This window comes from Fringilla coelebs (genome assembly GCF_963513975.1).
Source record: "Fringilla coelebs genome assembly, chromosome: 2".
NCBI lineage: Eukaryota > Metazoa > Chordata > Aves > Passeriformes > Fringillidae > Fringilla > Fringilla coelebs.
The window spans coordinates 70716210-70739799 of NC_140029.1; the positions used below are offsets into that span (position 1 = coordinate 70716210).

The 23590-nt window shown below is 44.6% G+C and overlaps 1 protein-coding gene across 2 annotated transcripts in view; it reads left to right on the forward strand.

The window, feature by feature from the left end:
* Nucleotides 1–8056, forward strand: part of LNX2 (ligand of numb-protein X 2) — a 58721-nt gene extending 50665 nt beyond the window's left edge. For both annotated transcript variants that reach the window (XM_084227240.1, XM_084227239.1), the window contains 3 exons: nt 730–961; nt 2714–2872; nt 5726–8056. In XM_084227240.1, the coding sequence (XP_084083366.1) occupies nt 730–961; nt 2714–2872; nt 5726–5861 (527 nt within the window). In that variant the 3' untranslated portion in view covers nt 5862–8056. The remainder of the gene's footprint in view (nt 1–729; nt 962–2713; nt 2873–5725) is intronic.
* The last annotated feature ends 15534 nt before the right edge of the window (nt 8057–23590 follow it).

Below are 23590 nucleotides of genomic sequence, written 5' to 3' on the forward strand. Positions count from 1 at the left end.
GCTTTTTCTGGCTTTCATTGGTGAGACATTGTGTGAAAAAATAGTCTGCCACTGGATAGTTAATAATATTCTTGTTTACATCCTGGGGCTTTTTAAAAAACATAAAACTAAAATTGTGGAAATCTTTTTCTGGCTTTGGTATTGTTTAGATTAGCTTTGTAGAGATGTTTCTTTTCTTTCTTTGAATTAACTGAATTTTGTACCAAACTTTCCAGTAGTTTTTGAATTCCATTTTCTTCTCCCAAGTAACAAGTTATTAAAACCAGATGAATTAAAACAATCTATGGAACCTCACCTGTATACAATAACTGGTTACCCTTGAGGTGTCTGCAATGTTCCTGCCATCACTCTTCCTTCACTTTTAAAGTTAGGGTGAATCCAGAATCCTCATCTGGAAACAGTTGTGTCATGGCATCTGCAGTAGCAGTTGCAGCCAAGCTGGTAAGGTACTTAAGTAATTTCTATTTCAGATTTTCAGGGCATTATACATAGGAGTCACAGTATTTGGTGTGTGTGTATGTGGAAATAAATTACACTGATCCAATTTGATAGAAGCTCAATACATTAGAGTTTCAAACTGACAATAAAAAGTCTTCAGAACTATTAGTCTGTTAGTTCAGACTGTCTCAGGTGCAAAGACTGCAGTATGGAATGAGACCCTGGCATGGGAGGTGCTGTGGGTGGGCAGGACTGTCAGACTGACATGCTCTCCCTCACGGCTTTGTACAGGTGATGTGCTGCTGAACATCAACGGGATTGATCTCACCAACCTGAGTCACAGCGAGGCCGTGGCCATGCTGAAGGCTAGTGCTGCCTCTTCAGTAGTTGCCCTGAAAGCCCTGGAAGTCCAGATTGTAGAGGAACAGCCCCAGGCTGATGAAGAACAACTGAGTACCATCAGTGAGAATGAATATGATGCCAGCTGGTCACCATCCTGGGTCATGTGGCTGGGACTTCCAAGGTACGGAATTAATCAATTAGGTACTTACTTAGCTGCTTTAAGCTAAGTCCTGCAAGAGACATCAAGAAGCAGAGACCTGCCTAGTTGCAGCTCATCTGCCCTTACTTCTACCTGGCCATCATGACTATTCAGTTGGCAGTGTGCTTAGAAAGTGGGCTGTGAACAGGAGCAATGTTTCCTTAGGAAACCAAAGATGAATAGACTGGTTTTATCCCTTCACAAACCATAGTAACTACCCATGTGGAGTCTTCTGTTCAGACACAATCTTTTTTATTATTTAATTGTACTGTAACTTTCTATAGAATATCTAAAATCAGAGAAATTACTAATAAAACCACCAAGTATATATCCATCTGTCTCTTTGCTAGTCTGCTACCTAAGTTTATGAGGCCAAATACTTAACTTCAGAATATTGCATCAGATTTTGGCCATTCTGACAGACTCTTGGCATGTCCTGTGCCAAGACTGTAGCTGTGTAACTATAGGCTCACCTTGGTTTTTGGTTTTGGTTTTGGTTTTTTTTTTCAAGAATCCACTACCATCTCTTCCAAACACAAAAACTCTTAGAGATTTGCAGCAAGCTCCCTCCTTTTAACTACTCTGCAATCTGTTGGACATCACTTCATTTGTACTTCCCACTCTCTTGAGGCTGCAGCTATAATCTCATTCTGGCATCACTTGTTATCAAGAAGAGCTCCTCCTGCAGCTAGTAGAGTTGTTAACTTCAGTCAGGGCATGCAGGTTAATTCCTTTCCCTCTGATGGATTTACCAGATCTGTACTTAAAGTGTAAAATCACAACACGAACCAGACAGACTGGGAGGAGAGTGCAGCTGAAGATAACACAGCCATGCATTGGCCCTCCAGAGGTTTCACTTTTTCTGAGTTTAACTATCAATTAATTTATCTTCTAATTAAGTATTAATGAGTAATCTCAATAAATGGCTCTCAGTTTTGGTAAATATACTTCCTTTTCATGCTTTAGCAGCAGTTTATTTCCTACCTAGTGGTTTATTTCTTTCGTGCTGCAGATGCCGTGTGTGGCTCCTAACATTATGTTATGCATTGTGCTTTAAAGCAGTGCCAAAAAACCGTAAAGAACTTGGTAACTTCTTACTGAAAAATTGATTTCTATGTCTGTTTATTTTTAAAATTACAGTCATTGCCAACTTCACTGGCGAGAATTACTTTTCACTAGGGCTGATAACATATAGTTAGTGAAGTGTGATCTGAATTATTTACGTTCTGTGTAATAAAATGGGTAGTCATTTATATTTTCATTGCTGGTGATGAATCAGTATAGAGGTAATGAAGATTGTGCATGGATTTTTAATTTTTACTTAAAAGTAGTAAAAGCTTAAACTCGCTGGGGCTGGAAGACAAATGCTCTGCCTTTTTGACTTGCAGACTGAACACATCAGGTATTGATTTTCCACCCACATTGTTGCCACCTGTGGAATCCCTAAAATGCAGTTCTATTACTGTCAGTTTGAAGAGTTAACTGTGTTTAAGTAATTATTCTAGCACTGCATTACTTATTTTAAAACACTTTTCTGTCTCAATTGTGGGGTTTTTTGGTAATTGATTTGAATATTGCAAAATTACTTCAGAAACAGAGGTCTGATCACCATCCCTCCCCTTCTCTGCCACACCCACACTTAGCACAGTGGTAATGATGAGATAGCAGATGCTGTGCCTACTGTAGAACCATACATGGCTTTTTCTCTTGTTGTCCTGTGCTTCCATTCCCCAGCTGCCTGCATAGCTGCCATGACGTGGTGCTGCGGCGGAGCAATTTGGGGAGCTGGGGCTTCAGCATCGTCGGTGGCTACGAGGAGAACCACACAAACCAGCCTTTCTTCATTAAAACCATTGTTCTTGGAACTCCTGCCTACTTTGATGGGAGATTAAAGTAAGCCAAAGTAGCAATGGGAGAAATAATGAAAATAGTAATAAAAGCAACAATAATGAACCACTTTTAAATAGTTACATGCAACTACTTGCTTAAGGAAATGCACTTGTAGCATCTTGGGCTGCTGGACCATGCAGCCTTGTAGTGCATTTGCCTCCCTGATGAGTGGGATGCAGGGAAGTAACAGGGTGTTTCCCCTGGGGAAGGGGCATCTCAGAGGAGATGGCATCTCCTGTGATCTTCTCCAGCTGTACTGCTGATGTCACCTGCTGCCTCCCTGTTGAACTCCACTTTAGGCCAAGAGACAATGTGCACTGTGTATGTGCAGAACTAGCTAGCTTTTGTCGTCCTATAAAACAGCTAAAGGTTAGAACTTCACTTCTGCAAAGTGGGCAAAACTGCTTTATGCTTTCACATCGCCTTCTGAAGGCACTGGAAACTGATGCTGAAGATGGGTGCTACTGCTTTAATAGAAGGGCAAGAAAGTAGATGATAAAAATTTCTGAAGAGATTGTTAAGGACCCAAGTCCCCATGGCATTACCCTGTCATTAGTTGGCAGGAAAGTCACTGATAAATGAAGGAAGTTCAGCAGAAGCCCCTGGGATGCTGGATCTGGAGCACTTGCTTCACAGGGAGGAGACTTCAGGGGCAGCCAGCAGCCCCTTGCAGTACTTACCTGAAGATTGCCAAGGAGACAGAGCCCAGTGGTGCAGGGTGAGAGGATGAGTGACAGCAGGCACAAATTGAACTAAAGAGCTTGAGATTGGTTATGAGGAGAAACTCTTTCCCCCTGAGGATGGTCAGGCAATGGCATGAAGTTGCATGGTCTCTGCCCTTGGAGGTTTCTGTGACTACTGGGTAAAGCCCTGAGAGTCCTGGCCAGAGCTTACAGCTGACCTTGCTTGCAGTAGAAGGTTGGGCTGTAGAGCTCCTGAGGTCCCTTCTGACCTTAAAGATTGTATGATTTTACTTACACATTACATTTGGCTGCAGCCCCCGGGTTTAGTATCCAGATACACATTTTAGCCTCGTGTAGGATTAGTTCAGAACTAGGACTTAAAATTCCCATTAAGGGTTGTTCTCTTGTTCATAAACTTGATTTTTTGTGAAGGTGGTAGTCAAGAATATACAACTTGAAGTTTCGTGGCATGATTTTTACATGCAGATTTTCTTACAAAGTGACTTAAGAAAAGAATGTACTTATGCCTAGAGCCTTGACAGTAATTGATTTTTCAGTTCAGTGACTAAATAAATAAATGAAAAAATAACTTGGCTGAACATAAAATTACTTCTTTTTTTGTAACTGTGGAACAGTTTGGATTAAGTTAAAGATCTCAGTTCAGCTCAACTCGAATTAAATAATTCCAGATTAGGGATTTAGTAACTAGAAGTCTTTACACAAATAGGAATTCAAGCATCATTCCTAAGAAGAGTGGAAGAATTATCATGGTCACATTTACCCCCTTGTAACCTATGGAAAATATGCTCTTGTGTGATAATGTGGTGTAGCACTCTCTTTTCAAATGTACTGTTCCACTGAAAATACAGACTTAAAAATGGGCCATCTACATGGGAAAGCCCCTTAGAACCTGCACCTGGAGTTACTGTGGGGCAGGTTTCTTCTAAAGCCGTTCTGTTTTGTTTAAATTATCTAAATGTTAGGCTGGAGAGGAAGGGAATAAATAACTTCACAGTTCAATAGTTTAGGCAGTTTTCTGCTTACATTATCTGCCTGGTGTGATTTTATAGAAGGTAGAATGGCTTCCTCAGAAAGGCTGTGGGAGTGAGATGTCATTCAGTGAACTGTAGCACTTTGGGTGATGGGGTTCCTTGGTTCAGGAGAGAAGGACATTTGAGTGCACATTTGACTGGTGTTGGTAACTCTGCTCCCTCTTCCTCTGCTCTGCCCTAGGGAAAGCTCAGGAGAGCATCTTTTTGCCGCCCATTTTGGTGCCTTCAATACTTGAGAGGAAGGATCAGTTTCAGGAAATGTCCTGTTTGATCTCCAAGTCACATTTGACTACTCTGGGGAATGTCACACACTCAAGTTGCAAAGCTGAGGTGTCTAGAGAAGGAACATGCTTGATACAGAAAGAAATTAGGTGCATTTTTGAAGTTTCTCTTGAGGTTTTAAAAGCCAGAACTTAACCCTTTGAGGTCATTTTTCTCAGGGCCACCAAATGGCACCCTTGCAAATTCTGTTACCCAATCCAAAATGCAGAGATGCTGCAATTGAACCATCTGCTGAGGGACATTTCAAGCCAAATGGTTATATTTGACAAAATCATAAGCCACTGAAAACAAGGTTCTTAGTTGGAATGTGGTTGGTTGGTAACCATAATATCTTTACTTACACCTCCTACAGTAAAGGCATGTTTGGTGTAAATGTGTTATGATCCACACAAACAAACAGAAATGCTTCTGTCATGCACATGCAATCTTCTCTTGACTCCATTAGGTCTTCCCATATGTCTCTTCTCATGTTTGTATACAGGTCAGTAATTAATGCAGAACTATATTGGTATTAGAATAGAAATAGAGTGATTTGGGAATTTCCCAGATTAGTTTCAGATTAATCCTAGAATAGTTGGAAGTTGGAAGGGACCTTTTAGAAGTTATCTTGTCCAACACTCCTGCAATGAGCAGCGGCATCTTTCAGCAGTAGGACAGACTTCAAATTGAACTGCTTTGGGAATTTCAGTGACACTTTCCAGCCTGATGCAAAGGGGGAAAGTACCTACCTCCTACCACCCCAGCAGTGAAGTGCAGTTTGTTGGTGTGTGCTAATTACTACAGAGCAGGTCTCATAATGTGTTCTTTTTTGTTCTTTTTTTTCTTCTTGTGTTTTTTAGGTGTGGTGATATGATTGTTGCTGTAAACGGACTATCCACGGTTGGAATGAGTCATTCTGCACTCGTTCCCATGCTGAAGGAGCAGAGGAACAAAGTGACTTTAACCGTGATTTGCTGGCCTGGAAGCCTCATATAGAGTTGTGAATTGCTTTGGTTCAAGCAGCATCTTTTTCTAGATAGCTGGCACAAAAATCTCCTCTTTTTTTCCCTATTGATACAGCTGGTTACAAGCAGGGCCAAAACTGCTGTGTGTTCCTTTTTTACTGGCTTCTCAGACTTACTCTACCTGTTCTGCCATCCTGAAATAGCTATTTCTGTTTGCTATGTCTATTGCTGACACAAATGCAGATATATTCGAGCTCACAGAGAAACCCCCACTCCACTATGGCTGCCATTGAGCTTTTCCCATCAGGCTTGTAGGGTCTGCAGAAGAACTTAGCAGTTCTTTGGGTTTCTCTGCAAAGTCCTCAAGTTGTATTGTGATATATAAATGTAACGTTCATGTGCCCTCTCTTCCTGGCAAAGAGAACGTGTCAGTGACGGAATGACACATCTGTCTGCTGCTGTGAACCAAAACCTGTTTCCAAAGGTTACATCTCTTCATTTCATAAACCTTTCCAGTTTGGTCCCATATTTTGGACTGATTCAAGTATTCCATCTTACTCATCACAAATTACTCGGTCCCCCAGATTTTTCTTACAGGGCATCAATGTTCATAGAAAAGTAGGAAAAAAGCCTGATATTACTAGAATTTTTATAAAGTGCAATAATTGGACTCTTTGTTAGGAAACTTTAATATATTACAGAGTTTGTACCCTACACGAGAAATACGGAAGTAATTCCCGTTGCAATGCTGGCAAGGATTCATGTGCCCAAGGTCGCCTTTGAGTGAATGGCTTGCAGTGTTAGACTTTACTTTACAAATGAATGTTTTGCTATGTCAGAGAATTTTGATGAACATTTTTATGAGGATCATTTTTACCGTTTCTATTGTAGTTGTCAGCTCTCTTTATTCAAGTGTGGAAACGATACTTTGACTAGTACTTTCTAAATGAGAGAATTATTTCCAGGGAAAAAAGCAAGCTATTAAGAAACCATATGTTATGGTTTACAGGTAAGCAGGCTAGAAGGAAAGCTCTTTGATTTCAAGTCCAAATGCAAAGTAAGCTGCAAAGTTCACTCTTACTGTCACCTTCTGACAAATGTGCAAATGCCTTGATATCAAATGCTGAAAAGAGCTCTTTTGCATTTTGGAATTTTTTTTTCCTTTAGAGAGCACCTGCTATTAAGTTGTCAGTAATACTGTTTGTCTTGGATTGTATTTAATATTTTTACAAGCCAACCTGTAACTTCTAGACTTTGCCTTTCCATGATATTTGCAGGCTAAGCACCCATTTGTTTTAAGAAAAGAGGGGTGGAGCACAGAAAGAAATGTGCTGACCTGGAGCTAACCCTGTGTGTTGTCAGTGTTCTCAATATTTGAAAAGAGCTTCATTTATAAACCAGGTTCCCAACCTGAACTGATTTTATGAATGACCTCTGTATTGTATTATTAATTACCAGAGAATGTATTTGAGAGTCACAGCATATTTCAATTGTGAAGCATGAACTTTATTTTCAAACTTAGCTGGTGTAATATCGGGGCATATTATCGCATGTCATCAATTCCAGCAGCTTTGTTTTCAAAAGAAATAAAGTTACTCTTTTGCAAAAAAAAAAAAAAAAAAGAAAAAAATTTTACAATCTCATATGAATGGTTTTATTCCTCTCTGTAATGTATAGTATTGGTTTAATTTCATAATATTAAAATACAAAAGAATGTCCTCTCCAGTATATATTACTGTAGTAAGAATCCTTGTTTCTGAAGCAAACACCAAATTTATTTGATATTCTAACTGATTAAGAACCAGTTTTCTCCCATCCCCAGATGGTGTTTAACTGTAAGCTTTGCCCTTAATGCAGACTTTTTTGTGAAGTACATCTTAGTGTGTAGGCTTTAGGGAAGTTTTTGACATATGTACTAGATTTAGTGGGTTTTATTTTTAAAATTACACTTTTCATTCAAAATCCTGAAAAAATATTTTTAGATTTTTTTTTTTCCTTTTATATGTTAAATGTAGCAAAAGCATGGGTTAGGTTAAACTGTGCAGTTTTGTTTCTGTGTGCTGTAGCTTTTGATCAGAATATCTAAGCGATAAAACTTTGGAATAAATTCACTTCCTGAATCATCTTTCCCCTTTCTCTTGTAGCAGCATAGTTGGGTTTGGTTTTCTGTGCCTTCTGTTTTAAATTATTTCAATATAATTTTTTTCCAAATATTGCTATCTAATTGTATGGTATTAATGAAGGATGAATGAAAATAAAAGTTCATTCTACACATTGTAATAACTCAGAAGTGTCGTCTCACTCTTTGCAAAAGATACGGGGAGCTCGGTTCAGACTTGGTTCAAAGATAATTTTTTTTCTCGTGATTTATCATAAATTACAGTTAGTGAATGTGCCATAAGGGTCTGAGGGTATGCTCATCCTGCCAGGGTGACATACCAGCTGTTTAACCATTAATCCCAGCACTGAGAAATGTTTCTAAGTGGAGGTAAGACCTGTGCATTATGGTACTTTGCCACAAGTAGTGTTTCCTCTTTCCCCCTCCAAGCCAGCTGGTACTGATCAGCTGGAGGATGTTTTCACAGCAGAGACTTGATGCAAGGAGACAGTCTTGCTGGAAACATCAGTTGTACAGCTGAAACCTGAGCCTCCTGGTTATCAGTTCCCATCTCCTGCAGGCAAAGATGCTCTATCCTTAGATGTCTGCAATGCTAGAATGACTCTAAAAAACAATTTCTCAGTGATTTGCAGTAAAGTTGCCCAGACTCTATATTGCTGCTCCTTGCAGTAGTTATGAATAGTTGAGTTCCTTTAAAAGAGAACCATGCCTGTGTACAGAAATGCAAAAGAAACCTGCCACATCTGCCAGTAGGTTATGAGGTCTGGTGTTTCTTTTGAGGTAGGAGCCAGCCCATCAGAGTTTTGGCTTACAGACAGATGATTGAGTTCATTGCTGCAGGGGGAGGTGCACAGAGCTTGTGTAAGGTGGTGGACTTGGTCATCTGTGTGCTGGCACTTCATGGGAGGAACAGCTTTTCCAAACAACCCTGGGGATCTCCAGTTAAGAATGTAAAAGAGCTTATTCTGTATCACAGCATGCCAATAAAGTGAAATTTAGAAAGTTTGTTTGCCACATTAAACTTTCTCCTTACAGTCATGAACAACTGAGGGGAAAATCAATGTCACAGAAGAATTCAAAATATATATTAAGAATATGTTTCCAAATTCTATAATAGACCTGGGGTGGATATGATGAAAATCTGAGCTTGGTTCTCAGAACGTGACCCAAGACAACATCAGAAGCAAGGCAAATTCCTTTTTTAAAAAAAGAAACCTGACCTTTTATTCTGAGGCAGTTTTAATGGATCATAAACATTGTTAACAAACTAAGGTAGGAGATCCTGATGACTGAAAAGGTGTGTGTATGCCAGGCAGGACAGCAGCGATGGCAAGAGTTAAGGCAGTACATGCCACATGGCCCAAATAAAAAGGTGCTGTAATGCCAAGGAAGGTCAGTGAACATCCTCATCCCAGTTGTCTCAGGCAACTACTAGGTGAGCTTACTTACCTAAAAAGTGGTTCTTTGTAGACACGTAGAGAGAGACCTTGTCACACCTGAAATAAATCTGTCTTGCTAGTGAAGAACAATTCTTAAATTACATGTTCCTCAGAGGATGAGAAGGTTTTAGACTTTTTACTTCTGGGACAATTCAAATAACATTATATTGATAAGAAAGCTTACTCTTAGCTACATGTTGATATTGTCCTTCTCTTTGTTGCCATACCTCACATGGATAAGTCTCCTGTCTATCAGCAGAGTATGGATGCAACACCCATGTCAGTAATGCATTGCAGCTGGTACAGTGGTGATGAAATCCCTTCTGAAGAGTCACACAGGAAACTCAGAAATCAAATCAGCTCAAGAGTCTGGTTACAGACAGCCTGCTCAGCATCAGCATCTACTGGGCCTGAAGCTGATTAGGAGGAGATGGAATATGGTTGGATTTGGGGTTGTTTTTGTTGTTGAGCTCTGCTGGTAAAGGCTGGCTGGGGGAGTCTGTGGGTTGTAAGCACAGGCAAACAAACAGCATGCTCCTCAGTGGAGGAAGCCAAGTTTGTTTGCATGAGGAGGGATGAGGGCCAAGCACTCCCATCACAGGCTGGGGAGGAATTGGGCATGAAATCGAAGGGCAGAGCCTGCTCTGTGACTAAAGGGCAAATACCACGTCTGGGAGGGACTGCCCCTCTTTGCTCTCCTCCACAAGTAGTAGCCTTGACTTCCAGACCTTTCCTACTCTGGCTTCGCCACAGCAAGCAGGTGTAGAGACCGTGGCTGATGTTCAGAGAGAAGAGGGAATAGCTTTGAGGCCACTTTGCATCCCACAGCAGCCTGCCGTGGTGGCGAATGCCAGCTTCACCTCCATGGGAGATGGTAGTCCTAGTGGTGACTCCGTTTTGGGAGGCCTTAGAGGGAGGTGCTCTGCAGAACAACCACCCCCTACTTCCAAGGTGCAGGTGCAGGGGTTGATACAAATACATCAGGAGCACTCTCTAACTCGGGTCTTGGAGCTGTGCTTGCTAACACTCTGGATCCATAGCACACAGAATAACCTCTGCTGAGTAGGGGGCTCATCTGCCAAATCTCTTTTTACCTCAAAGCATAGTTCATGGTGATGCAAAACCACCAGGCAGCAACACCAGAAATGCCTTCTCCCTGCCGATCAACAGGCAGCTGTGGAGCCTTAGGGCAAGCCTGGGCATCTGGTTCCACAGCCCTTTCTCAGTGAATGGCTCCGCTGTTCAGCCAAACGAGCCGTGTTTGCAGTTTGGACACAGCTTTGCAGGGTAAGGAATTAAGTACACAGTTAAGGAATCAATTTGGTATTTTGTTTGATCTGGAACAAACCAAAGTGCTGGTTGCTTTGCTCCCAGGTTTTGATGTAAAGTGATTGTGGAAAGCTACAGAAGAGAAGCCTTTTAATCAGATTAGAATAGATAAAGAGTATAACCCCTTGGTTATACAATTGAGCTTTCTAATCATATTAAACTTTAATTCCGGCATCAATGCCATATTGGAACAACAATAGCAAAAAGCTGTAAGCATAAAATATTACAGATCCTTAAACATATTACAAAATGTCATCCACTAAAGTTAAAAAATGTTATTGTGTTTGGGGAAATGTGCCAGCTGAAAAAAAAACCAACACCCGCGAGGCTGAAGTCCTGTGTACATGTGCAGATTAAATGCAGCACAGCAGAGGCAAGGCTTGACCTTTTTGTTTCTTACATTTCTATTAATTAAATTGCTTCCCAAGCAGCTACTTCTGTCGTGGCTATTACCCACCTTAGCCCTCATCTACCAAGGTTCTAAGTACACTTAACTCTTTTTGCAATCAGTTAAAGTGTCCCCTGTTGCAGGATGCAGCAAGAGGTGGCTCCTCCTTACTGGTGAAACCCCTGGAAAGAAACATCTTCAGCTGTCTTGCCACTCCACTGCTGCAGCCAGTGCTCAGCATCCAGTAGTGCTTAAAGCCAGAGAGGACTGAAGCCAAGAGCCAAAGGAAAGGGATGTTAATGCATTTCAAACGCCTGATTTAAGTGGGTTGATTTTCTGGCATCTCTGTGTTCCTACAGATCTGAATTTCCTCTGTCAGTCAGGTTTGTGAGTACAAAGGACCCTGCTTGGAGCCATGGTCTTGCACTGAACCTGTGCCCATGGCTGCTAGTCCTGCCAGGACGCCTCTGGGCTGCAGCCGCCTTGAATGCCAGCAGATGATTGTGGCTGTGCCTCCTTGAGCAAAACAGCCAAGCAATAATTCAAAACTGAACGTTTTCCTTTCTTCTTCCCTCCAGCTGGAGTGGCCTTTCCCCCCAGACGTGCCAGAGGTGCTGTGTGGTTTGTTTTGATTGAGCAGAGTCGGGGTACCAAAGACCTCAAATTTCCAGCAGGCAGTCCCTTCTGGCAGCAGTGTGAGTGGGGCTGGCAGGGCTGGCAGCTTGGCACGGGGTGATGGCTGAGAGGGCAGTCAGGACAGGCCAGGAGCCACCGTGCCACTGCAGCCCTCATCCCATCCTGTGCAGCTGGTCAGGGATCCTGGGTTAGCTCTCCAGACGCAGCAGGTTTTCTCCTGTTTTCACCCCAGGGTGAAAACCACACCAACTCATCTGTGGTTTTCACCTTGGGGCGAAATTTTATTCTGCTGAATATTTTGCACCTCACGGAATCTTTCTCAACCTTAAACCAAATAGCATTTAGCTTCAGATATTTCTTCCCAAACTTTCCACCATTTTTTCTGGTCCTTTTGCGTATTTCCTGACCGCTGTCCCTCTGCAGTTCCTGCAGCTGCTGCTTCCCTTCAACATCCCCTGGCTGCTTCTCTACAACTGCCTCAAGCGCTGTTTTTTCCAAGGCATCTTCCAGCCCACTAATGCCTCCTCCAGGCTCCCAGGGTATCTCTGCCTCTCCTCTGACACGTAGCACACAGGGAGGTGTAAAGGCTCCCTTGAGCTGGGGGTTCAGGGAGCCACCAGGACAACTGCTGCATTTCCTGTTCCCCATACAGGGCAAGACTGGGACCCACCACAGCTGGTTCTTGGAGAGTTCCCCCACCTCTGGTGCCCACCCCAGCACCCCACACGCCGATGGGGCCAGGTTGGCAGGCGGGGCCCACTCTCTGACAGCCTGGGAAGTTTGGCTCTTTGTGTTCCTTTGTCATTGGCGCCCTGGTAATTATGCACCTCATGAAGATATCCGATGTAATCATACCCTTCTAAAAATGCCTGGGATTAAAAGCTTTTCCTGGGTCTTTAGGTGATGGGCCTGCAATTACAGAAAATGAACTGCATTTTAGCGTTCCATTGAAATTAATAACAGTGGTTCTCCAGTTGACTCTGCGAGTAGTTAATGGAACAAACGGGATGCTCCACTACAATGAGGGTTTTAAAGCTATTTGAGAGAGATTCTGTGTTTCAAATAGGAAAATAATTCTCACGATGCAAAATCATTTTGTGTTTGCATCTTCCAGAAAAAATGGCTCTGTGTAGCTTCGAGATGCAACTATTTATCAATAATTGTTTCAATGTGCTCTTCCATCCTTTGCTGCACCAGAAAAGAATGACCTGCAGAGAACTCTGGAAAAAGAAAAACAAGTCAAGGAATTAATGATGCAGAAAGAAGCTCCAGCCTGGGCTGAGCTCTGTGAGGGGGTGTTACCATAAACCTTGAAAAATAGATTTGTGTGAGTTCGCGCAAGGCGGAACAACAAATATTCCGAGACTTGCTGAATTTCAGTTACTCCATCTCCAACTCGGCTCAGTTAACCTCAGCCTCTGAGAGCTGGCAAATTTTGGAGTGCTGCTGGTGGGTTGCAGCCCGCAGCAGGGAGAGAGGAACCAGCCCCTCCTACATCCCAGCTAACCTGCCCCATGGGCAGGGGCAAAACAGCTCACACACCTTCTGCTGCATCAGCTTCCTTTCACAGATTCTTACCAACAGATTGGAGGTGTGTTTAGTGCATCCTTCTCCAGGGGAGTGGAAAAGCAAGTGATCCCTCTGTCCCCAGTGCCTTTTTCATAGGAACTGGGTGGAGGATGGACCAGGATCCAGCTCTGCACCTCTCACCATGAAACCAGTCCCAGTGCTCCTCCGCCCAGGGGATACAGGAGTTCCAGAGCAGGTTCAGACATTCTTCCTATGGAGCAGATGTACGGCAGAGCCACCCCATCCCTACAGACACTATTTCAGTGTCCCCAGGTTTATCTCCCTTCCACTGAACCCCTTTGCACCGTAATCCTGCAGCAGAAAAGGCACTGAGTGGCACAAGCCGCTCCCTGGGACTAACACCAGGGCTGGCTCCCTGCTCCTGGTTCCTTTAGCAAGGCAAGAAGAGCCCTGAGCCTTGCCACCTCCTGCCCTAGCAGTCCTTCCCTTGGGCTGTTCTCCCAGGGTGCAGGCTTGCTCCCACATGCTGTATCCTGCCAGTCAATAGTCATCTGTCAATAGTGCCAGTTTTACTGCCTTTTCCCTGGATGATGGCATCACCTATGGAAGTTTTACTACCTTTCCTGACATCAAAAATAGTTCTGTTTTCAGGGGAAGCATCTCAGCTGTCCAAAGCAACCTGAACTGCGATCTAAAGAAAACTCTGTTTTGCATGGAGTTATGGAGTTCCTTGAATAAAACATTCACCTTTTTTTTTTTCTTCTCTCCTAAAGTATCTGCCAGAAATCCAGTAATTTACCTGCCTCCTCAGAAAGGGGGAGAGGCACCAATTTCCAGCAACAACCCAAAACCTCTGGCCTGGGCCCAGAACCACTTATAACAGCAGTTCTTGCACAAGAACAGGTTTTGGCAATGTTTTGCTTCCCAGCCAGGCTGGATGTGATCAAGAGTGAGGGTGTGTAACTAACCAAAACCTCAGGACATGAGGCTGTAGGTAGTTTTCTAGCATGTTTATAGATAATATATTTTCATGGCCTATATGTTACTTACTACCCATATATTATAATTACCCATATAACTAACTAAAAAGACCTATATGGTACAGGTCACATATGATATAGGATAATTGCCTAAAGGTTTGCAGCTTGTGGGTGGCCTGGTGGGCAAGACTCAGCTTTCCTTGTTTGCTCTCCTTCCAGACCTGCAGCTCTTCAAGGCACAGCTCTGCTTCCTTACACAGCTGTAAATCAGCCAAAGCTAGGTTAAAAAAACCACCCACAGACAGCTTTCCTTTTTTTCCTTCTCTCCTAATTCACCTTTCCCTCACTGTTTGTACAGCCTACCTTTTCTAGAGGACCAAGATCTGGGAAGGTCTGACCCCACCACCCTGGACCAGAGCTGCTGCTGCGAGTACAGCCAGGACGGGAAGTGCAACCCCAGCACAGGCTTTGAAGGCATCCAGCAGCAATGCTTCTGTCTACACTTATTTGATTTTATGTCTGTGCCTCATTATTTTTGTTGCCAAGGAAAGCACAGGGAGGTTTTTCATCAGGAGTGGAGTCAAACAAGAAGCACCACAGAAACATCTTTTGGCCGCTTCTGCTGCTGCAATCCCATCTTCCACGAGGCAGAGGAAATCTTGCCTAATCTAATGAAGTCTGATGTGTTTGCTTTTAGAAAATCCTTCCTTTATTGCTGTGATTGGTTCATTCTGTTGGCAAATACATCCACTACACCCACATCTTCGTGTGTGTGTCACAGTCTCATGTGCCACTAAACCACGCTGCACCTGAGTTATCAACAGGAGGTCTCTGTGATGACTGTGCCTTAATTTGTGCTCTGCCAGCACAAGAAGACACAGCTCCTCAGCTGCTGCTGGTGGTCATGGCTGGGGCACTCAAATGCCTGTTCTTGGAGATATAATTGCACAAAACCCTCACTCCCTAAACAAACTCCTCTGTGCAGAGCTCCAAAGTAAATCAGCCTTTACCACACATGTGCTGAAGTCCTGGAGGAGGAGGTTTAAGTGGCAATGCTGCCAGTCCCCTGCTCAGAGCCACTCTGATGGCCCCACTGCCATGAGCCTGCCCAGTGCTGGTGGCCTTGTTGTGGCCATTGGCTGCCCCAGGCTGGCAGGGTCTTCCTGTGCCACAGCTCCTTCTCAGGGACCCCAGGTCAGGGTGAATGAGCGTGAGGCTCAGGCTCATCCTTTGTTATTTTCCAAATGGGCAGGCAGATGGACATCTTCCTTGGATTAGGGTGAATGCCTTGTCAGCTCTACCCTTCAGAGGCTGCCTTGCCCTCCCTCTGTCTCCCATTGGCAGGAGATGCTCACCTGGGCTTAAGAGTGTTTGATTACCAATCCTGTGGGTTCTGATGCTGGAAATGGGAAACCTGTCTACTTTATCTCGGGGGGGAAGGCTGAGCCCAGAGATGCATCTTTGTGATGCAAATTTCCCCTTTGTTTAGCGTTATTTTTCATTGTGGAACAGATAAAAGCTAAGCAGGGAGCAAGGAGCAAAGCTGGCATGTTGTGACAGGCACTTGCAAACAACAGACAAAAAGTGCCAATTCCAGCTTCAGCCAGGTGTGTCTGACTGTCACTCGGTGAGTCTTTGGAAGATTTGAGTAGCAGATATTTTAATTATAAATGCTCATCCAAGTCAATACATTCCTCAGTACAGAAGCAGTGACAGACAAAAAAAATGGATTTTCTTCAAATTCAGCATGCACAGCAACATCTGCAAAATTTACAAATAAGATAAGCACATCTTAAAAAAGAAAGTAAATTAAAACTCATATATAAAAACCAGGAAGAGCAATATACACCTATAGGGAGACTCCAGGTAAGCTTCTTTCCAAACTTGGAAAGATACATGAGCCTTGGAAGTCTGGAAAAACTTGCCATTGTGTAATTATGCTGCACTCCCATACCTAGAAGTAAAGCACAGCTGTGCAACCTTTGGGCTACCCAGGACCTTCATGATGGGGAAGAACTGCAGCAGATGAACATCTCTCCCACCCACAGTCTGGGAGTGAGGCACAAGGACACAAGGACAGGTATCTGTCATGCTGATACCTAATGTTTATACCAGGGAGCTTGGGCTCCCTTTCTCCTTCATGAAGAGAAACTGGCACTTTGAGGTGCTGTTCCTCTCATCCCAGGGTAGTTGTCTAAAACAAATGAGATGACTCACACTGTGGGCACAGCTTCTCTTCTCGCCTCTCTTGAAAGGGAGCAAGGATGAGCAGAGCAGTTTTTGCACAACAGTGTCTAAAGCTCAGTGAGAGGAATCCTGCCATAGAGAGCAGGGTTTTCCAAGTTAGTCAGATGTAAAGCCCTGATGAGGGCTGCTTTGAGAGGAAAGCGTGCCCTCTGACTGATGAGGGGCTTAGCTGAGCGCTAACCCCGATGGGCAGGGCCATCATCACTCGGTCACAACCAGGCAGCAGTGCTGGGATGTGGGCTTAGAGGGCAGACATTTACATCAGGCAGGAGCAGTGTGATTTTAGACACCAAAATAATGCATTGGTTTGACTATTGTGGTCATTCATGGTTTCTCAAAGCCACATGTTGCCTGCTGTACCTAAACTGCAGAAATGCCAACTCCCACCTTGAAGCTATTCAGAAGCTGGCCCTGGAGAACTGGCTTGAGGTGCTGGACTGAATGATCTCCAGAGGTCCTATCCCACCTCAAACCTTCTGTGATCCTATGAAATAAAATAATTTCATTATTAAAAATAATACAGAAATTAAGATTGTTCTCAATCAAGCTTTTCCTGAAAGACAACTGAGGTTTTCAAAAACACTTCCATCACTCAGGAGCACTTTGTGTTTGAGATTTCATGAAAATGCACTTTCATGGAGGCCTGCCAAGATCCATAGCTCACTGAGCTCTTTCCAGCAGAAAGGATCATCCTCCTCCTGCCTGGCTGGACAGGGGTTCATCACCACCACTGCTCAGCAGGGAGGCAGCACCAGGACATGATCCTCTCCCTGCCCTCCTGCCAGCCCTGCTCCTGCCCCACGGCCGTGGTGCCAGGTGTCCCTCCAGGGCCACCCCAGGGCAGCCGGCCGCGGGGCTCGCTCCTCCCGCTCGGATCCACGGACACACCACGGACACACCATGGGATACACACGGCAAAACCTCTTCCCTTCCTCTCCTTCCGTGGCTCTGCACCTGCTGGGGAAGGGCACGCTGGTGTTGTTTACAGACAAAGGTAAAGAAGAAAGAAACGGAGCGGGAGGCAAAATAATTCTTTCCCGATGGAAAGCTCTTCTGTTTGTTCAGATCGTTACCGTATCAGCAAACCCGCACAAAAGTACTGTTAATTTTAATACTTTCCCAAGACTAATTAGGTTTAAATTGGGTAGAAAATATTGTGCAAATAACTAGCCATGCATAAAACCCTCGGTGAAGTTTAATCAGGAGGAGTAGAAAACAGGGAAAATAGTTTTTATTAATGCATTTACACCATCTTAGAATTTCCCTGAATTGTGTTTTACCTTGGCTATAAAAATGAAAACATTTAAATTTCTTTAAAATTACATTTGACTTAATTACAGCCAATCCCTAATACCAGCAAACAACCCATTTTGCCTACTTTTCAGCATAAATAGCCACCAGCCTCATCATTTCATAAAGAGTTGTTTTCCTACATGATGTTCTCTATGTGCAGAATGTTAATAGCTACTATAGCTGAATATGAATAGGCTTTGTAGCTCCACTTGAAATATAGAAAAATGGCCCAGACATTAAAAAAGATAAAAGGGAAAAGGGCAGTAATGAATTTAGAGGAAAATGAACATTAATGGTACTAGCATTACCTCATGTTCCACATAACAAATTATTGGAAATCTGTCAAGCACACCAAATTATCTACTCATCTGCTGTTGTGGGGCCCTTTGGAGCCATCCAAAACCAGCAAAAGCAAGACAATTTAAGCTAATTTTACTATTTATAACAATAGAACAGACCATTAAGATAAATTAATGTCATTATCAAGTTTCTATGAAAATGACAAATACCGCTATTTCAAGCAGCTTTAGAAGCTGTTGACTATAATGAAATCTGCTGTACAGGTACTAAAAAGAAACACTCCAAGTAATTATTTTCTAGTAGCTTGTTTGTTTCCTTCACATTCATTTACTTTCACCACAATTAGTTCTGTACACAATATATGGTAACTAAACAGTCAACACTACGCAGCATTAGGACTAATTAGACAATTATGATGCAGTTTTCAGCCTTTTAGGTCCTAAAGAGAGCCAGGAGTAAACATTTTAGAGGCAAAAATAGCGGCACCGCATCGATTTGCGGGTTTGGAGTTTGAAGGAATACAAAGCAATGCGAGAAATAAAGCCAGGTAAAATGCTTTACACAAAACAGCCTGAATTGAGATGGTTATTAAATGATCTGATTGCTGAGGCTCCCAGCACGAGGCTGGACATGGCCCACAGGGACCAGCCGGGGTCAGGATGCTGGAGCCGGCCGGCTCTGGAGCTTGGGGTGAGAGCAGTGCCAGGTCAGTGCTGGCAGCCCCAGGCTCGGCTCAAGGCAGCCAGCTGACCAACAGCAGTGGGGACACCAGCTGGGGATGGTGGGTGGAGAAAAATGCAGATCCTGGGAAGATTTACATGTATTCTTTCAAAACTTCCTCCATGTGGTGACTGCAGGTGTTTCACACGTACCGCCCCATCCCTTCAAACCTCCGGCAGCGCTGCGCTGCACAAAGAGCCCTGCAGAAGGAATGTATTTCTTACTGCCAGTCCTGACTGGCTGCTCCAGAGGAGAAAGGAAACAGAAGCTCATGGTGCCTCCTTCTCTACCACTCAGGATTTCCTGGACAAGGCTAGGGAGGATCCATATGTAGTGCAAACACAGCACAGATGCCGCTTGGTACACGAACACATTCCAGCCCAAGTATCCATGTTCAGCTGGATATTATTATCAGCATTAACCAAGCACACTGGAGGTAGCCATGGAGGGCTAGGTGGAGATGTCAGGCTTTCCCTGGCCAGCCTTGACTCTTTTTCCCCACCTCACTCACTCACACAGAGGGCAAAAATAGGACAGGAAGCTTAGCATCCCTCTTTTGGTTTCACTTTCTCCATTTCTGTAGCTGCCAAGCTTTTATCTGCTCTGCGTGCGCCACTTCATGCCAGCGACATAATGAAATAATTTGCATATTTGCACATAATTTCCAGGGAACCATCTCCAACTTTGAAGCCCCAGTATGGCTGGGTTGGGGGCCCAGTGTGAGTTGCAGGGATTGCTTCCCTGGTGTGATGCCTGGGCAACAAAGCTTTGCCTTCATCCCTGCCTGGGGACAAGCAAGCTGGGCCAGGAGCCTCCTTCTTGCTCCAGACACAGCAAGGCGTTGGGCTGGGCCTCCCCAGCCTGCTGTGGGGCAAGCCACAGTCCCTGCTGCAAGGGTGATGCTTCACAGGGCAGACCACTCCTGGGGCAAGCTGTGCCCGAGAACTCCCAAGCCTGAGGTTCCCTGCTCCCAGGGCCACAATGCCATCTCCAGCCCAGGAACTGGTGAGGCAGGCACCAAAACCAGCTGCTGACAAGAAGACCCCTCCTTTCTCCTTTTCCTCCTGGCTGTTCCCTGTCCTGCATCTGGAAACACCACCATGACTCTGAGATATCTTAGTTTGGGCGCTTATCAGTTCTGTGCTAATGATGATGAAAGGTAATTAGTCTATAAAAGCATTATCACAACATTCATTGTTATTTATTATATTTTATTAGTACTATCAGGCAGGGATTTTATGAAGCAGAGGTTTTATTTTTTCCTTAATTAGACGTTTATGAGAGAATATCAAATCTGACAGTCCATTTAGGAATTTATTACAGAATAAAGAGACTCCAGCTGAAAGCCAGCTTTGGTTTATATGACCAGTTTTGCACTGGATTTAACAGAAGCTGCATCTATCTGCAAATTTGTCTCATATCCCTGTGATGGACTACGCATCCACCAATTTAGGGAAGGCTGAACCATCCACCCTGCTCAAAGCTGCTTCTGAAGGCTGGAGATGCTCAGGTTGTGTGGGCATGCAAGAGCAAGGGTCCTGGGAGCTCCTGCAACAGGATATTTTCTGATGCTTTTTCGTACCATAACTGCCTACATGAGTGCTTTAAAAAAGTGCTTAAAACCTTCCTGAAGCTCTCCCAGGAGCAGCTGGAGCCCAGCAGCCATCCCACAGCAGGGGCTCAGTGAGCTCCGTCACTCAGAAGGATGCCTGAGCCCCTGGGACCTTCACTTTGGTTTCTGTCTTGTTACAGTCTTTGGCCCTTGTCCTTTGCCCTGCGTTTTTCATTACCTGGACAGGTGCTTGCATTGCTCCACCAAAGATGCTGAAAGGAATTAAAATTCGGTGCCTGAGAGGAGTGGTGACCTGGCTGCTGGTCCTTCATGCAGCAGCTGCCGGCAGCACCAGGACACTCGGTGGTGGGGAGCAGGGAGCAGGGTGGGGTGGCTCCAACAGGAGACAGCAGGGACTGGCAGTCCCTCCGGTGACCAGGAGAGCAGCGCCTTTCCAGTGGCTCAGGAGCAGCTGCAAGGCACAGGACAGCCAAGCTGGACTTCCCAGTCTGCCAAGCCCTACAAAGAAAAGGCTTTTGAAGCCTGGAACTAGATGCGGAGCAGTAGGGAAGGGGGCAGGACAGCAAGACTGTGTCCAAGCAGGGATGAGGAATCCAGGGAAAAACAAGAAAACATGTCCCTTGTGTGCCTAAATGGTCTCTGCATACCCAAAGGAGCTGAAAGGGGTATTTTAACTGTGCCCATTGATCACTGTACCCACTTCTCACCTCTGCGATTCTGGAAAGTGCTCAGTATTTAAGAAGTTACAGTAAAAAAACACAACAAAACAAACAGAAGAAAAAAACTAAACATTTCCAGACTTGGAGAAAACACCACTGTGAAAAACATGAAGCGCTTGTAAAGGATAGTTAGAGCTGACCTTGCTGCAATTTGCATGAACTTTTGTTCAGGTAGAAAATAGCAGTTGTGAAGGAACAGATAGAGAGGAGAAAGCCATAGCAAAAACGGAGGAATGCAGCTGCAGCCGCACAAATTCAGCCTGGAAGTGGAGTGCAAGCCTGCACCAGCCAGGGTGCTTAACCATTAATCTGAGTGCCAAAGGCAATAGCTCTTGCCAGCTCAGGGCTGGATGCCTGTACTCCCACACAAGTCCCCGGCTCCAGACAGAGGTGAGCAATGTAATAGCCTGTGACAGACAGGCGGTCTGCCCAAGCCATTTGAGGTTCCTTTCTGCCCTTAAACACTGCGGGTTTGCGAGAAGCATCTGCAGGCTGACGAGCTGGGTCAGCCAGGAGCTCACCTGGACACTCCCCGAAAATACACACCGGAAAGGGCTGCGGTGGAAATGCCACAGCAGCCGCACATTTGCCGTGTTTTCCAGAATTTCAGCTCTCTAAATCAAATACACCCTGGGAAGTTTCTGAGAAAGCAGGATAGGGTTTTTTTGTGTGTGGTCCTCTGCAAGCACTGGATTGTGGTGGAGGCAGGAAGGGAGAGATTAACCACGGGAGCCAGTTCCGTGCTAAAATACCAACTCTCCTCTTTCCACTACAAACAGATGGAGCCCCACAGACACCCACACTCATCCTCGCCTCCGACAACGGCGGCTGGAGGTCAGCTCGGCTCTGGCAGCCTGGGATGCCGCGCCTGCCGTCGGTGCCGAGCGGCAGCCCCAGCCAGAAAGCGTCAGATGCCCGACAGGCGACCAGCCCCACGTCTCGCACCTCGGCTGCGCTGCCAGGCGCCTGGGGCTGCTCCCTCCTCGTGGAGGCTGCTCTGCATTTTCTTTGTGCAATAGTAATAAAAATTAACACTTTTTCTGCAGCCACAGACCCAAGTAGGGAAACGAATATTCTTCTCCAATTCTTCATCCTGCCTCTTGCCAAAAGTGCTTTTATCTGTGTATGTGTGTTAAGGAAAGGGACACAGACAGACGATGGAAAAAGCTGCAGGAGCACTGGTGAGGATACAGAGAAAGAGAGAAGAGAGCTTTTCCCCATTTCTCCATGCTTTAGCAGGAGATGCAGGACACCATGGCTGGCTTTTCCCCCCGCCCCTGCCTTTGATTGTGCAAAATCCACAAAGTCCCAGTTCACCTTGCAAGTCCCTCTGCCATGACATAAAATACAGAAAATTATCAGCAGATTTCCTATCCATCAAGCTGAGACTTTGCAACAGATCCAGCCTGAATAACTCAGAAAACCATGTGGTCACTGGTTTATGTTGTTCTGGACTTTTCTGAGTTTGCATTTAAGCTTTCCCTCTACACCCCAGAAGCACAGCCTGGATAGAGACAAAGAAATTTCCTCCTCTCACTACCACAACTATTTTTTCTTTCCCCTGCTTATAGCTGATGCAAACATGCCAAGATCAAGAGAATGAGATGGTGTCAAAGTCTGCAGGCAGCCTGGCACAAGCCACTCCAAGGCATGGGCTAGCACGGTATTTTAAGCAGCAGTGAAGTAAAATCCAAAGTCAACAATGTGCACCTTACTGAAAATGGACCTTTGTGAGCACAGAGACAACACAGGAGTGCACTAGCAAACCAAAGAGCATCAAACTGGTCCTGCTGCATAGTTACAGTCAGGTGAGTTTCATCAGAACTCTCCATTTTAAGAAGCAGATGGATTTCAAGGACTTTTCCATTCAAAGAGAGCAGGCAGCAGGAACCTGGTGCAGAGCTGACAACCAGCTCACGGCGGTGCTCAGCAACCTGCAGACATGATGCTAATAGCTGCTTATTACATCTTTTTCCAGGCTGGATGCAGACACTCAGCCTCTTTTGCAGGAAACTGATCCATAGTACAGGCTGTACTAAAGGACAAGCTGTAGTCTCCTTAATTGTCTCTAAGCATCTTTCTGTCTTCCAGGAGAAATTAACCACCATTCTGTTCTGAAGATGGACAAAAGTGTGTTCCCTTCCATAAAACCAACAAAAGATTACAACTACTGAGCACAGTTTCTCCCCAGATGAATGGATCACCTGGCAGTAATTGCTGTCCCTGTACAGATGGGGCTTTTTAATTCCTGCTTCCTCCAGAGAAGCCTCCTGAGAAGGCTGCAGAGCTGGGTCTAGAGCCTGCAGCCCACATTTGCTGCCCTGTGAGCAGGTGACCTCAGAGAGGCTTTGCCATGGAGTGTATTTCATGCCCAGGGGATGGCAGTGCCTTTTCCTTCACAGCCTCTGCATGCAGGCAGTGCCAGGCTGTCCAAGCCTCTCTCTGGTGCCCTGCTACCATCAGTGCTATAAATAAGAAGCTTGACTA